A 16744-nucleotide genomic window follows, 5' to 3' on the forward strand; every position below is an offset into this window, starting at 1 on the left:
TCTGGGGCGGGCAGGAGGCCAGGCCCAGCGAGCAGGCTGGGGAGGGGAAGCCGAGGCGGGGGGCCGGGTGCGGCCGTCACCCTGGGAGAGACTATTTCACAGGCTGACTCATCTCCTTCCCTGCTGGACTCGCCCCCCGCCCCCAGCGAGGAGCCCAGCGCCCCCTGACCGAGAGCAGATCTTGGCAGAGGAAGCGCGGCTGGCGCTCTCTGGCACCGGAGGGTGACGACGCACGAGGCCGGAGCCGCGTGCCAAGGCTTCCGGGCACACGCTGCACGTGCGGGAAAAAGGGCTGCGGCTGGACCCAGAGGGTGCAAGACGTGGGCGGCGGCCGGTTCACAGCCGGCGACCTGCTCTCGTTCAGGCCCCTCGCGGCCGGACCTCAGCTGTACTTAACCCTCGGAGGCTCCGTCTCCTCGTCTGTACATCAGGCATGACACTGCCTTGTACAGCCGTTGTGAGCATTTACGGAGCTTTAACATAAAGCATGGAGCACAGCACCCGTCGTGTGGGAGGGAGCACTGCGCACACCCCCGTGTCCGACCTCCGAGCCCGTGGTGTCAAGGGCAGCACCACGTGGCAGCAGGCGCGCCAGGCGGGCGCCCAGAGACGCATGGAGAGCATGGAGCCCGCCGGGGAGGCCTCGGGAGACGGCCTTAGGGTTAAAGCCTTAGAATTCATATGCACTTCCCCGTGTGACACGGAGGTGAGTGAAAAGCAATAAAAACAATCATCTGTGTGTGATTTAGAACATCACTGATTTAGTACCAATTACAAGTTTTGTTTTCCTATTTCTGGAAATAACTGTATTTTAACCATGTTTTAAGAGTCAAGGAAAAGGAGTGTTAGACTCTAAAAACTAGTGATGACACAATTTCCCCCATCAACGGATCAAATTAAAAGAGAGCAAAGTTCTTCTTTTTATCTTTTAAGCCATAAAAGCCAGAAGCCGATGCAAAGCTTAAGAGCGTCAGGTGGCCTGCTGCGGCGTCCACTTGGCGAGGGCGGAAGCCCTGCCACTTCCCTGCCGGGAACGCAGAGGACCCCCCGGGAGCTCCAGGCACGTCCACCAAGACCAGCTGGGGACGGAAGCACGAACTTGACAAGTACAAATAACCTCGTTTAAACATCTGTCACATGCTGCCGCCCCTAACTGCTTGCTGTTACAGCTTTGGAAGCCCTTCCACAGACGACGCTGCAGCTAAGCTACACAGCAAGGCTGCCAGGCGGGTAGGAAAGGCAGGCTCACTTCCAGTCTGAAGACGGAGGCTCTCGGGGGCATGGTTGCCCGCTGCCTGGAGATGGGGAGACTCTGAGCCCCACATCTCTCCTTCCCATCACTCAGTGCAGCAATCTCATCTTTTGTTGATACAACTGATGCCTTCCACGTAACTGTTAACTTTACAACCCAGAGTAACTCGGCAAGCACTTCTGAACCTCATCTGCCTCCGGAGTCAGTGTTACGAATGACACGTGTCATGATACACTATAATTTGCTTTGATTCTGGAACATTTAAAACCATTATCTCTTTAAATACTGCTCTGATGCCTCCGTTTGATATGAAGCAGGTGCACGTAGCCTTTTGCAGGATGCATGAGTGGTCGGGCAGCCTGGCACGTGTTCACGTGTGTGATTTCTACACAAGAGGAAACGCTCCCGCTTTTCATTTACTAATAATACTGGGAAGAAAGATTTCAGGCTTCAAGCTTTGCCGAAACAGCCCCCCCCCCCCAGAATAATTCAGCAAGAACAGTGAATTGCACGGTCACAAGGAACCGGGTCAGCCTGCCTTTCAGGAGGGGGAAGCAGAGTGGTGGGAAGGGTACAGCGTGGCGTGATGTGCTTCTCGTGAGGGCGGGAAAGTCTGGGTGAGCCCTCCATCAGGAGGGGAGGCGTCAGCGGCCCAAAGTGGAGTGATGGTTACCTTGCTGCAGACGGCCTTCACCCTGTGCAGCCGGTCCAGCGACTCCTGGGGGTTCCCCAGGTACTGCTGAAGCTCCGCATGTAGGATCCGCATCGAAAAGGGGACCATGGAGCCTAGAACCAAAGTCAAAGCAGAGTGAGTCTGTTTGCCATAACTGAGCACAACTAAGCACCCTCTCAGAGTGAGCACCCATGCAGCAGGGAGTCTGCAGATATTCTACCAGAAGGGATGATGGAATCCCTTGTATCTTGGTAAAGTATGCGATGATGCCAATTATAAAACGTGTCCTGGTTTTCTCTGTAAAGCTGTTATGTTCTAGACAATGACCAAAGGAGAAAGCTGGCTGTTACTGCTTTTCCAGAGTTATGCCACAATCGTGTAGGAATTACCACAAAATTAGTAGAACGGTAGAGACCACCGCCTGCTCCAGTAAAAGAAAACAGAACACTCCTGGATTCTCTGTACGTCTTTGGGATGTTGAGCTCCTGGAGAAGGTTGCGTAGGTCCGGTTACCCGGGAGGTGCGCCTCGGGCCCAGGTCCGGGGGGGGGGTGGTGGTGGTGGTGGGTGGTGGTGGTGGGTGGTGGTGGTGGTGGGTGGTGGGTGGTGGTGGTGGCGGTGGCGGTGGCGGTGGCGGTGGCGGTGGTGGTGGTGGTGGGTGTGTGTGTGTGTGTGTGTGTGTGTCGCTCTGGAGTGACCGTTCTACCTCAGAGCTGTCCCAGCGAAAGGAAGGCACGGCAGCTGGCCTCGAAGATTCCACTGCCCAGGGCTGCCCCAGAGGGAGTGAGTTCTGGGCAGTGCCACCTCCATCAGCATGCTGGGGGCATGACAGTAGTGATCCGAAAAGGACTGCAGTTGAAATGAGCTTTTACATAGTGTCTGCATGTGGCTGTGTCCTCTCAGGGTGAGGGAATCCTTCTGTTAGCGTCACGTTCCCCTCTGACATGACTTGGATATGTATCTGTATCAGTATATATAATTTAGTAAGTATATAAGTATATAAATGTCATCAAATAATCAAACAGCCTGTGCTGATTATGAATGACTTAAAGGATGTGACAATGCCAGCACAGGGCAATCACACAGATTCAGAAGGGACCTCTCAATACTTAGATCTGGACTACACTTTATTATTATTTTATTTTTTGGCTGCGTTGGGTCTTCGTTGCTGCGCGTGCGCTTTCTCTAGTTGTGGTGAGTAGGGGCTACTCTTCGTTGCAGTGCACGGGCTTCTCATCGTGGTGGCTTCTTGTTGTGGAGCACGGGCTCTAGGCATGCGGGCTTCAGTAGCTGCAGCACACGGGGCTCAGGAGTTGCGGCGTGTGAGCTCTAGGGCACGCGGGCTTCAGTATTTGTGGCTCGTGGGCTCTAGAGCACAGGCTCAGTAGTTGTGGTGCAGGGGCTTAGCTGCTCCGCGGCATGTGGGATCTTCCCGGACCAGGGATCAAACCCGTGTCCCCTACATTGGCAGGTGGATTCTTAACCACTGCGCCACCAGGGAAGTCCCTGGACTACACTTTAAAGATGGTTAGAAGCAAGCTGTGTGACAGCTGCAAGCTGCTCAGCCTCTCTGTGCCTCAGTCCGTCCATCGTCCATCCAGCAACCATCAGCGAGGGTCTACCATGTGCCACATTGAGGTGGCTTCATGTTTGTGCTTCTTTTTTTTTTTTTTTGCGGTACGCGGGCCTCTCACTGTTGTGGCCTCTCCCGTTGCGGAGCACAGGCTCCGGACACGCAGGCTCAGCGGCCATGGCTCACGGGCCCGGCCGCTCCGCGGCATGTGGGATCCTCCCGGACTGGGGCACGAACCTGCGTCCCCTGCATCGGCAGGTGGACTCTCAACCACTGCGCCACCAGGGAAGCCCATGTTTGTGCTTCTTATCTTGAAAAACTGTATGATGCTCTATGGTCTTCAGTGAGGATAGGAAGAAGAAAGGTCAAAAGGACAAACCAAACTAAGGAATACTATGGAAAATAGTTTTTATTGTGATTGTGAGCCTAGAGAAAAGAAAGATGACAATTATTCAATTTATATGTTTGAATTTTTTTTTTTGATGACACTAAAGAATTGCCACGTCTGAAGAACACGGATGACTGAGTTGACATCATGGCATCAGTCATTTCAGCTTCCTAGAAAGAACCATTTCTTGACCATAGGCATCACTAAGGTGGGATTGCGCTAACATGATAAGTCACACATAAGTTGTGTCTGTCATCCCTATACGTCAAACAGAGAACAGGCAATAGTCGTTCCCATATGGTTTAGAATTTACCTGCAGGGAGAGAATCTCTAGAACACTTTAAGCTTTATAAGATAAATGCAGAAACAAAACGTCTGTGAAGTTCCCAAGCCCAATTTATAAATGAGCTGAATATATGACAAGGTGGCCGGGAGTTACTTGCTCTTTGCCCTGGAAACTGCCCACGGACCTGGGGAAGTTTTTGCATTTAAAAGAACATATGAAAATATTTCAAACTAAATGAAAATGAAAATACTACTTATCAAGGTTCGTGGGATGCAGCAAAAGCAGTGCTAAGAGGGAATTTTACAGTGTTAAATGCATATATTTACAAGACCTAAAATTAATCATCTAAGCGTCTACTGTAGGATACGAGAGAAAAACAAGCAATATAAAAGCAGAAGAAAAGAAAGAAAAGTTAGAGCAGAAAGCAATGACATTGAAAACAGGAAATCAAGAGAGAAAATCATCAATATACAAACCTAGTTCTTTGACAAAAATCAATAAAATTTATAGAACTCTAGCCAGGCTAACCAAGAAAAAAGAGAGAAGACATGAATTACTAATATCAGAAATGAAAAAGGGGTCATCACTACTGATCACATGGACATTAAAAGGAAAATAAAGGAATATTATGAACAAATCTATGTCAACAAATTTTATAACCTAGATGAAATGAACCGATTCCTTGAAAGACACACCCTACTTACTAAAACTCATACAAGGAGAAATAGATAATCTAAATAGGCCAATATCTACTTAAGAAATGAAACTGATAAATAATAACCTTCCAAAAATAGAAGGCACCAGGCCCAGGCCCAGATGGTTTCACTGGTGAATTCTACACAACATTTAAGGAGAAGTGGTACCAATTCTCTACAACCTCTTCCAGAAAACAGAAGTGGAGGGGATGCTCCCTAATTTATTCTATGAGGCCAGCATTACCCTTATAGAAAAATCAGTATTATAAGAAAGGAAAACTATAGATGAACATAGCTAATGAACATAGATACAAAAATCCTCAACAAAATTAGCAAGTCAAATCCAACTAAATCAAATCTAACAAAAAATTAGCAAATCAGAACTAACAGTGTATAAAAGAAATTATCCACCATGACCAACTGGGATTTATTCCAGGTATGCAAGGTTGGTTCAACATTCAAAAATGAATTCACGTAACCCATCACATCAAACAAGCTAAACAATAAAAATCACACAATAAATCAAGAGAAGCAGAAAAAGCATTTGACAAAATATACCACCCATTCATGATTAAAACTCTCAGCAAACTAAGAATAGAGGAAAACTTCCTCAATTTGATAAAGAACATCTATAAACAGCTACAGCTAACAACACAATCAATGGTGAGAAGCTAGATGCTTCCCCCTAAGGTCCTGAATCGTGCCGGAATGTCCCTCCCCTTGTTACCACTCCTACTGAGCATGGTACTGGAAGTCCTAACTAACGCAGACACAACAAAGACCCTCTGGAAGACCAAAGAACGTGCCTGCAGTTCTGTCTTCTCTGGGCCCTCACACCGTCTTCTCTCCAGGCACCGTCTTCCATGGAGTAACAGACATCCCTGTCCCAAACTGTCGAGCTTTCCACCAGAGCCTGTCTGTGCTGGACCAGGCTCCCGCAGCTCTGGGAGGTGGACGCAGGCCGACGCCGGCGACAGGTGACACTCCACGAGCCTCCCTGTGACTCGCCTCTGGAGTTGGACTACATCCAGACGGCCGGGAGCAGGAAGAGCAGAGCCAGCGCCGGTCCTCCTAGACCACGGCACACCCGCACGTGGCTTTCCTGGGGGTGCCCGGGAGAAAGCCAGGGCTAAAGTGGGAAGCAGTTTCCCCCTCTTCTCTCTTGGTACCACTGGGAAGGTCTCATACTGCTTAAAAATCTCACAGAGCAGAACTCGAGAGGGAAGCACACACACAGCCTCAGGACACATCAAAAAGAGAAATGCCCCTCTCTAGAAAAATATACTGTTCATACAGCCAAAACAAGAAAAGCAGCTGGAGAAACGCTGTCTATTAATCCCAGCTTGAACAGGTGAACAGCCAGTTACTCAGTGGGTTTTAGGTGCCAATGCAAAGCATAGGCGCTGGATGTACGCTGGTCACGAAGGGGATGTGACCACTGTTCCCAAGCAAACCCCACAACCTCGCCAATAAAACACAACAGAAACGGTTTCAACGTAACTCAGGCCTTTCCTGCTTTTGTTTGTTTGTTTGTTTTAAAGAAATGCAAATACAAGTACCTTTAAACTGATTCTCTCAGTCTAGCAAACCCAGCCTGGCTCCGTGTGAAGTCACTGGGGATCAGTGAAGCCCTCATGCCAGAAGAATCAGCAACATGAGATACGCATGGCTCCGCACCAGCCAGAAGCCTGTCTCCCCAACGTGGAGGGCACGCCTTGAAAAAGAGGGCAAGTCAGAGTCTGGAAGGAAACGTGTTTCCCAGTGGATCTGTTTTTCTGGAAAGTTCCCACATAAAGTCATGACCTGCCAAATCTAGGTCGGTATAAATACGGCAGAAGTGCTCTCATTAATCATTTAGAAAACATTAAATGAAAACACTCCTACACAATTCATGTTATCGAGCCCCCTGCAGTACTGCAGACCCACTCGGCAGCCACAGAGTCAGAGTACGATGCACTAGAAATCACGCAGGCCCTGTGCTGGGCAGCGAACTTGAAAGAAAAAGCAAGAGGAGGAATGTCAGCTTGACTCCAGGGGGGCACACAGGCACAGGACTTCCCTGGCGTGGAGACGGTCTGGACCTCCCGCCACCCACTCGCCTGTGTGCTGGGCGGGTGGCGTCCTCTCTCAACTTTCCTGGCCACCCACCCAGCAGGACAGGGGACTGGGACATGGCCAGGCTGCTGGCAGGCCCGAGTGTGCTGACGCGATGGCGCATGGTGCCTGGTGGACGCCCAGCAGAGCGCAGACTCCGTGGACCCTCTGTCCACGGTCGGCAGGCTCAGTTGTCCCCCTTGGGGCCTGGCAGTTCCTCTTGCTGTCAAGGCAAGCAGGACCCGGTGCCTGACTGCTGCTCTGCACTTGCTTCCCTGGACCCAGCACCCACCCCTGTCCTTCTCCGACCCCTGCGACCCGGCGGCACGCGAGGAGCGGAGCCCCTGCTTCCTCTGCTCTGCCTTGAGGACACAGGTCGGGGGACGCCTGTGCCTGGCGGAGAACACAGAGTCCCTCACCCGCCACGAAACAACCCTCAACGAGACACTTCCAACTTCAAGGCTGCATCTGAAAACAAAAAATCAGCCTGAGCGAGTCCTAGACGACGTACTAGTAAAGGGGTAATTCGGTGCCGCCCCAGAGCCCTGAGGCAGGAAGCGGAATTCAGGGTGGTCCATACTGCCTCTGCGTGAGCCTGCAACGCTGAGTCTGATGCAGGTGGCGCTGGGAACGCACGTGTCTCCCACATTTCTCGCGTAAGACGGGTTACAGGAGGCTTCACTCGGGTGTCCTGACGATAGAGGTGGTGCCCCGAACTGCACATTTTCGTCTCTCTTAACCATCTGTTCCGGGAAAGACTGGACATGCCAGAGTTCACTAGGAGAGCGAGCAACGTGAAGAGCTGTAGGATTTACTAACCAGCCTTCTCAGACCGAGGAAAATGTGCTGAGTGATAGACTTGGAAGAGTTCTGGCACAGAGGAAAGTAAACGGGAAATCGAACCTAAGCAGCAGGTGTTAACTCTGAGACATGAGTGAATTTTCTCATGGGAAACAAAGTAAGACATGTGAAATGTGCTGGACAATTCTGAACCACCATGTACGGTTATGTGTTGATTAAAATTTTCCGAATTTAGTCTGAGAACTAGAAATGTGAGGTGCATGATTCTGGAGGGAGGGCAGAAGAGGACTGAAGACCCAGCGACAGTTCACCTTTGCTGACCCAGGCGGGGAGGGAGCTGATGGGAGCCAGAGGGTCAATCAGAGTGTCGGTCTCATCGGCTTTAGTCTGACTTGGTAATTCATAAGGATTAAGTTCTGAAATAAGACTTCATATGAAATCATTATAGCTCTAATAACTTAAACTAAACACACAGATTTGAACTTAGTATCAGAAGAGGCACTGCTATCTGTGTGTTTCTTAAATAACCATCAAAATGTTTTTCATTTCTAACAGAGAGATCTGTGGCTTCACAGTTTTCCTCCAGGTGCACGGAAAGCTGGAGTGAACTGTCCTACGCAGAGGTGCACTTTGACAGCCCGAAGCTCACTTCCAACATTATGCTTTCTTTCGAACAGGAGATATAATTCCAACAACAGACAGAAAAGATGGTGCTGGGATGGGAAACCTTAGTGTCCTACAAGAGGCTGAAAAGAACTCCATCAGGAATGGGTATGTTAATGACATCAGGAATGGACATTTCATCTGATTTGAAGATAAAATTTCAATGAGTATGCATACCTTAAAGAGTGAACCCAAATGTAATGTTAATAATAATGTATCAACACTGGTTATCAATGGTAACAAAGGCACCAGACCAAAGCAAGACGTTCATAAAAAAACACAGTAAATGACCTCGTAATATTATCCATGGATATAATCCCTCTCAACAGTTCTCAAGAATACAAACCCAATAGGAGGACAAGCAATCTGTTTTAGTGTAACAATTACAATATCAAAAATAATTTGATTAAAAGCAAATTCAAGGGAGAAGGCTATTATAAACATATGAAGAATGGCTCTCAAAAGAGAAACAACGTGAAGGGTTTTGAAAAAGTACTTTAAAGCCTTAACAGGAACAGTAATTCTGAACTTGTCAACATTAAAGACAAACAAAACCCAAAACACTTATTTGGGAAAAGGCTGGCATCCGTGACCCTCTTGTTTTCTCCCCAGGAGCTAAGGTGGGAGCAGGTTTCCAGGGAGGGGTAAATGCTCTGTGGGCTGTGTAGGGTGGTACAGGGGTGTCTGTCTTCAGGGCCAAAGATGGTGTGGGCAGGGAGCATGGGGGACCCTTGCTAAGCTGACAAAAAGGTTATGTTCGTATTTTTTAGGGTTAGAAACAATATTTCCCAGAATGGGAAAAGATATTTGCAAGATTCATAACAAATAAAGGATTAAATACCTAAAATATGTAAAGAACTACAACAAATCAATAACAAAAAATAACCCAATGGAAACGTGGGCAAAGATTATGAAGGAGTGGGTCCCCTCAGAGGAAACTGCAACAGCCAGTAACACACAAAAGCCATTTAACCCTAGAAGATGTAATAAGAGGTAGAATTTCAGACCCACCAGACAGAAGTCTTATTGCTAAGACTCATTCACAGGTGGGGAAACAAAAACTTGAATACACTGGTTTTGGGAATCTAAATTAGTATAACTACTTTGGAAAGTAATTTGACCATTTCTTGTAAGATTGGAAATACAACCACCACACAGCCTGGCGCTGAGACTTTTAATTTATACCTTAGAGAAATGCAGGAACATGTGGCCAAAGAGAAACACACACCACAGTGCATCGTTCATTAGGGCCTGGAATTGGAAAGATCCTACTTGCTCACCTCATGGATACGTATGGATACAAATAATGTTACGTGGGAAAAAGAGGCAAAATGAAGACACGCTCCTCATGTACATTTCAAAAGCCTGCGGTTCTCTGTGCATTGTGTATGTGGGTATGTGTGTGTATGCAGTGGAAATGTCAAAACATGATATGGAAACACAAATTCACGTTAAGCTGCTTTGGGAGGGGATGGAAATGGGGAGCTTTAAAGGCTGAATCAATAATACTTGAGTTTATTACAAAAAAAGTCTGAAGTAAATATGAAAAAAATGTTAATATTTGTTAACTATCTGAGTGCTTAATAAAACTCTTTTTTGACATTTAAAAAAATTTAATTTTTGTTGAGTAAAGAGTGGATTCAACCGGGAGGCATCCCAACATAGAACCTCTCAAAAAGGACAGAACTGGATGGGTAAGAGTACACAGGACACGAGTGACAGAAAAATCAAGCGTCTCCACCTGCGGGAACCACTCAAGCAGCCCAGTGACATCTGGTTCTGCAAAACTGTGTGAGGACCCTGCTGGAAGCACAATCAGAGGTCTAGACAGGGGCCTGCCATCCCTCAAGCAGCGGGACGCCGACAGGAAAGACAACCTTGCCCGGCAGAGGGGACAGGTCCTCACGGTGCCGCTGAGGCTCCGGGCTCAGGCCACTGTTCTGACATCTTCTACTGGCACGACCGGCGCTGAAGCTCTGGGTTTCCCGAGCTGTGTGACAGTTACAGGTGGAGAAGCTCGGTGGCTGGGTGTCACCCTAGCGTATCACATCTGGTGTGTCCTGCTGGGGTGTGGGGACCACACGTCAAGGAGGAGACGCGAGCTGTCTGTTCACAGCCTCCCGCCAGGGCTTCTAAACCCCACACCTGAGAATAAGCTCTGCTCACCACGCTGTGGGCAGTCTGAGATGCTTGATGAGAGCAGCTTCTGGCCCAGCCCCTCGGGGCTGGAATTACAGGGATGCACATACAGCAAGGAGGGGGAGCAGCAACCGACGGAGAGCGCGAAGAGGGAGGACACAGGTGAGGGACGAGCGAGGACAGAGCTCACGGAAGGGGCCCCTCCAGCCTCCGGGGCTGTTCAGCAACCACTGCTGGCATTTGTTCTTGCAAACAAGGGTGAGAATTCCAAACAACTGATTCAAAGGCGGCCTGAGGGTGTGAAAACACACTCTCCCGGAAAGTAACTCCATGAAAACTGCTAGAGGGCTTCCCTGGTGGCGCAGTGGTTGAGAGTCCGCCTGCTGATGCAGGGGACGCGGGTTCGTGCCCCGGTCCGGGAAGATCCCACATGCTGCGGAGCGGCTGGGCCTGTGAGCCATGGCCGCTGAGCCTGCGCGTCCGGAGCCTGTGCTCCGCAATGGGAGGGGCCACAACAGTGAGAGGCCCACGTACTGCAAAAAACAAACAAACAAACAAAAAAAACCTGCTAGAAATGTCAGAGGATACATAAGACCACAATACTCTTCCTTTCTTAGATGAAAATTAAAAAAGAAAATTTCATGATTTTTACTTATGATTCATTACGACTTGTTATGAATATTCTGAATGGGTAAAAATATGTCCAATATTTAAATAAAATATATTAAAGCTCATTCATAAATGTTATTTGTTTATATCATTATAGCTCCCTTTTAAAAGCACATTTTAATGACCTTCTTTGCTTATATACTGGAAGCTAAAATGAAATGAATGAATCAAAATCTCACACTTAGGCTTGTTACACCACAAAATGAGACGAAAAATGTGTAAACGTTCAGCGTGTCATTATGGATGAACGCTCACACGCTTCAGCTCAAATATATGCAGGATTTCTGTCTATTCCATAATCTAACTGAGCTGCTTAATGACGCAGGGCCACCAGCTCCCCTTTATCCCCGTCCCAGTGCAATGTAATTCCAGGCAGAATCAGAAGCCTGCGTTCAGTGTGCACGTCCTCAGGACGAGAAGTTCTAAGAGTTGAGGGGAAGGACGGCAGAGTTCTACGCCTGGACCTGAGGACCCAATTCCTCACTTCGCAGGAAGCTCGGCGTCGCCTCCACGGACCTCTGTCCCTGAGGAGAGCGAGCAGGGCCGCAGTGGCCACAGGACAGAGTACCTGTAGTTTAGAGCCACTGGGCGATGGCCTGCGCGCTCAGAGTTCTGAGTTTTTGTCAGCAGCAGACAAAACACCTGTTGGCATCAGCTGCCAATGCCCGGACCCAGCGGAGGGTCCCGGCTCTGCCGCGAGCGTGACCAGGCCCGGGGGTGAGGGGGAGGCCATGGGCAGGCCAGCGCAGGCGCCGTCAGGCCACAGTCAGGCACGGTGGGAAGAAACACTTTTTTCCTAGGCTGAAGGGAAACATAGCTGCTCCTAACCAGAAGCATGGGAACAGCCGTCTCTTGATTATCAAGGCTGCCAGGTAGAATTTACTGAACAGAAATATCCCCGCACTTCACCATGGAGCATGCCTTTAACCTTTCCATCGAACACCTTTCCACTATTAAGAAGTGGCAACAGAGACACATCCTCATTTGGGGTAGAAGCCTGCTCATCGCCTTCTGCGCAAGGGACGGACCACAAATGGCCAGGAAGTGTAGGCGAGAAAGGAACGCAGGACCTCCCACGCTGGGGGAGTAGCCCCCGGACAACCAGGGGATGCTGGGCCTCTCCAGATGAGCACGGGAGGACGTGGACTCCCCTACGACGCCGGGTGCATGGATGAGCCTAACGGAGCGAGAGGACAGATACAGCCCTGCTCCCCAGTGCTGGGGGCTTCCTGGCACAAGTGTGGGAGGGTGACCTTCTGGGAGAGGAGGTGGACGTGTCTGCCTGCCCTGTGCAGACACCACGGGGCCCCAGAGCAGGAAGCGTGGGCGGGTGAGCAAGGCCAGGGGGGCCTCCCACCCACTTCTAAACCTGTGGAGCCACCACTGCGGCTGGGGCCACACCCTGAACGCTTGCTCACCAGGGCTCCTGGCTTTGGGCCCTTCTCACCTGGTCCTCCGGAGACTAGCTGGACCCGACAGGCCACTGGCTGGTAAGAAGTTTCACAAATTTGGGGCGGGAACCCTGCCGCCCCCTTCCTGATTCCGAGCAGTATAGCACGGCCGGTTCACTTCCACTCAGTCGAGCCAACCTCATCGAGACAACCGGTCTGATTTCTGCCCTTTTTTTTTTCCCCCCTTTTCTACAAGGGGTGAGTTCCTTTAGTCAAAAAGAAGAAAAAGAATTTTTACACTAGTGAGGCTAAAAGTCTAACAGTACCTCAGGCTGAAAATCCTCCTTCAAGCCTGGGAAAACTCAGGGCAATACAGACCACCTCCCATCACAAGAAAAGTGAAGATGATGAAGGATAAAGCACCGAGGACTAAGAGAGCCTAATCCCCAACCTTCCCTGTGTCCCCCAAAGACAAAGGATCTGAGATTTAAGGAAAAACAACCCAAAAAGAAGTTGAGAAACGTGTTTTCACTTCTAGTCCTCTTAGTTCATCGTTTACCTACCAAGTTAAGGAAGATGTTGATTTGATTTTTTGGAACTTCTACAAAAATTACCATGTTTATTATTAACTGGGCCTTTGTAGTCTCTTGTCCTGTTTTTATATTTTCTTCCCCAATTAGGCTCTGCATTTCCCGGCAACCAGGACCTTTCTCTGTCGCTCCACTGCTGCATCCAACAGACGATGACCAGCCAATCTTACAAAAGACGGCAGCGATCTACGGTGTGTCACTCGTGAATCAAGAACAGATAAGAAAAATAGCCAGTGCAGTGATCACTGCGTGCGGCCACTTCTAAGCAATGTACACATACGACCTCATTTACTCTTTGTGACTCTCCAGGAAGAAGCACGGTTACCACCCCTGTGGTACCGATAAGGACACCGGGGCAGAGATGCCGGATCACTGGCCCAAGGTCACACGCGAGTAAGAGGAGGGGCCAGGACTTAACAGGGAGTCTGGGTCCACAGCCCGGGCTTTCAGTGCCCATGCTTATGCTGCCTCTCAGAGGTCCTTCCCAATTGTTTTACATCTAATACAAACATTTGATGGGTTTCAAACATATTTACAAGGTTCTCCACCAAGAGATGTTCATTCTACCTCAAGGCTGCTCCAGAAGGCTCTTTGTAACCGGCCCTCTCCCTTCCCCAAGTCTTATTTCTGGCCACCTTGTGACAACTACCCCACGCTGCAGCCCAGTGTCTCCAAATGATGGTCCTGACCCATTGGTGGGCTGCAACCAGACTTTTAAATAGATTAATCAGAATGGAGACTAGGAGAAAATGGCACAGAATAAGTACTGCTGCATGACTGTCTGTCTCTGTTTCATTTCTGTTGTGTACATTTGCACTAGGTCACGATACAAGATTATTTTTTACTCCGGAGCACAGTCTGAATGTCACCACCTAATCTTCATACCAGATCTTAGTGCCATGGCACAGCAGGTGCCCGAGAATGGGCAGACGGATGCGTCAGTGGGTCTGTCCAGCTCACTGTGTTCAGGAGCCAGAGTGAGGTCACCCTGTAGGTCAAGGCCCACTGCGGGCCGCTCATTTGATGACCAGGACTGGATACGTAAGTGCAGGCAAAGCAAAGCACATGCAGAAGCACTGACGTTAACCCCCAGCCTTACCCCTACGCCCAGGGTACACGTGAGGGTAGTACTCGTAATAGAGATCTGGCTGATCCAGGTTTCCGAAGGGCTCAAACTCCATCTCGGCATTCTGGAAAAGGCCCAGCTTCACCAGCAGTGCCAGCCTCACAAACCAAAGCTAAAAACACAAAACACAATTGAAATAATAGGTTATCTGTGTGTCGCAGGTTCAGAGATTCCTATTCCCTTTTAATTTGATATTAGAGCTCGATTTCAAATACACTAAAACAAGAGCTAAACTAACTTTCTTTCTTAGCACGTTTGCATAATTATAGGTTTATAAAAACGGATTTGAAAAGAGACACCCCCTCCCGAAGGAGAGCAGAATCCAGGGCCTGGGGCGAGGGCAGGGGGAGCCGGCGGCGGAGCTGGGTCGGGGGAGCGGCGAAGGGCGTGGCATCCCGGGGGGAGGGGCATGGGGGGCGCTGCCGGTTCCGGTGGCCAGAACCCACGGCACCTTCAGGAAAGCAGTGGAGGCCACGTGAGAGGGCAGGGTTGGGGCCTCGGAAGTGACGCAAGTCAACCTCGGTCCACCACGGAGAGAAACGAGGTGTAAAAGCAGCAACCACGTGGCAAGGGCCGGACTGAAAAGCCGGGCACCGCTCCGAGCGAGCGAAGGCCGCCCCGCTCCCGCCCGCCGTGCACGGCCGCCTGTAACCTGGGGGCGGCGGGTGGGGCTCGCAGCTGCAGAGCAGGAAGGTGGCGGCAGTCTGGGGGACAACGGTGAAGAGGGAGTGGGGGTCGGCTCACGCGGGAAGCGGAGCTGTGTCCGGGGAGGGCCACCCTGGCCGTGCGGACGGGCTTCGGAGATGAGGAAGGCAAACCTCCTCCGCTTGGGCCAGAGGCCTTGGGCACGTGGCCGTGCGCTCCTGACCGCGCCCTGCCAGCTCCCGGCGGGCAGGCGGAGAAACAGGAGCACACCCCAGACGGCTGCGCCCGGAGGCCTCCAGGGTCCCTCCTCTCACCAGCTCTTCGCGGACTTGGAGAATCTGGAGGCTGGTTCGATTTGTGGCGGCGGGGGTGGGGGTGGGGTTTCTCATAGAATTTCGAATAAAAGCAAACGCCCCCGTGGAGAGGCGGGAATTTAAGGACTTCTGCAGCTGCTCCTTCCCGTCGGAGGAGCTTCCCGTCGTTCAGAACTCTCCTTTCCGCGCTCCTCCCTCCTTAGAATTGAAGGCCCTTCCAGCCCCCAGGCGCTGCTGAAGCCGAGAAGGCTCAGGGCGGTACCTGCAGGGAGTCGGCGGTGTGGCTGGTCGGCAGCCCGCTCTTGCCGTAGCCTTGGCCGTGGGCCGTAAGGAGCCGCCCGCACAGGTCCACGGCTGCCCTCCAGTTCTTGCAGCTCTGAAAGACACGGGGACACGTCACCAAGGGATCGGCCGCTCAGACGCGAAGGCCGGACGGGCGTTAGGCAGGACGGGTGCCGAGCCGGAGACGCGCTTCAAGACGAGCGAAAGGGAGTATCTTACCAGTTAACCACTGACAGAGCGCGGGGGCAGAATTCTCGCCGAAAGCTCCCCGACCACAAATCCGTAAGGCTGCTTTCCTTTTTAGCAAGACCTCTATCTTGTGATTTTTATCAAATTACAATCGAATATTTAATTTTAATCTGTGTGCTGGGTATATCTGTATCTAAGGTCTGTGTGTGACTGACTGTAAGTGGTTTATATGTTTAACATGATTCTATGTTCTCAGTATGAAAAATAAATCAATGAACTACGCCGACGCAACATGTTCTAGGCCGTGTATCCACATGCAGCACTTCATGTTAGAACTAGAACCACACGGACGCTGGCTGATACCGACACACGGGCTCGGGGACTCGGCCTCACCATGCCCATCTCTGCCCTGATGTGACACAGAAAGGAGGGCCACCAGGCAAATGGGCGGGGAAGCATCACCAGAGGGAACGTTTGACCCTTTAAGAAGCTAGAAGTGGATGCTGGACGCAGGCTCTCCCGAAAGAACAGGCACCACCCGCCGCCGTGTTGGCACACGGCCCAGCCCGCACGGCAGAGGCGGGTCAGGTCTGCCGGCAAGGATGTTGGTGCGGCACGAGTCCAGGCTCCACGGTGAACTGGCCGTGTGCCCTAACACAAGCCGCCTGCCCGCCCCAGCCACGGGCACCTCAGGCTCCTCGCAACCCGACAGTTCATGGCTTTTTAGTGCTGAGTGATATTCCAGCGTCTGGACGAACGACCGTTACCCATTCACCTGCTGAAGGGCACCAATCTTTGGCCACGATGAATAAAGGTGCTATGAACATGCAACCGCAGGCTTCTGTGTGGACATGAGTTTGAAATCCTCTGGGCAGAGCAAGGAGCAGGGCTGCCGGACTGCATGGCAGGATCATCTGGCTTTACAAGGATCCTCAAGGCTGTGCACACCTGCCCTCCACCAGCAGGGAGTGGAGC

The 16744-nt window shown here is 50.7% G+C and overlaps 1 protein-coding gene across 1 annotated transcript in view; it reads right to left on the reverse strand.

Annotated features, from left to right (window-relative positions):
• TRAPPC12 (trafficking protein particle complex subunit 12) overlaps positions 1–16744 on the reverse strand; it is a 65881-nt gene that overhangs the window by 22951 nt on the left and 26186 nt on the right. The window contains exons 4-6 of the mRNA XM_081253672.1: positions 15561–15674; positions 14313–14451; positions 1926–2038 (exon numbers count right to left, since the gene is read on the reverse strand). Of these exons, the coding sequence (XP_081109798.1) occupies positions 1926–2038; positions 14313–14451; positions 15561–15674 (366 nt within the window). The remainder of the gene's footprint in view (positions 1–1925; positions 2039–14312; positions 14452–15560; positions 15675–16744) is intronic.

This window comes from Mesoplodon bidens, assembly GCF_964165515.1.
Source record: "Mesoplodon bidens genome assembly, chromosome: 14".
NCBI classification, from domain to species: Eukaryota; Metazoa; Chordata; class Mammalia; order Artiodactyla; family Ziphiidae; genus Mesoplodon; species Mesoplodon bidens.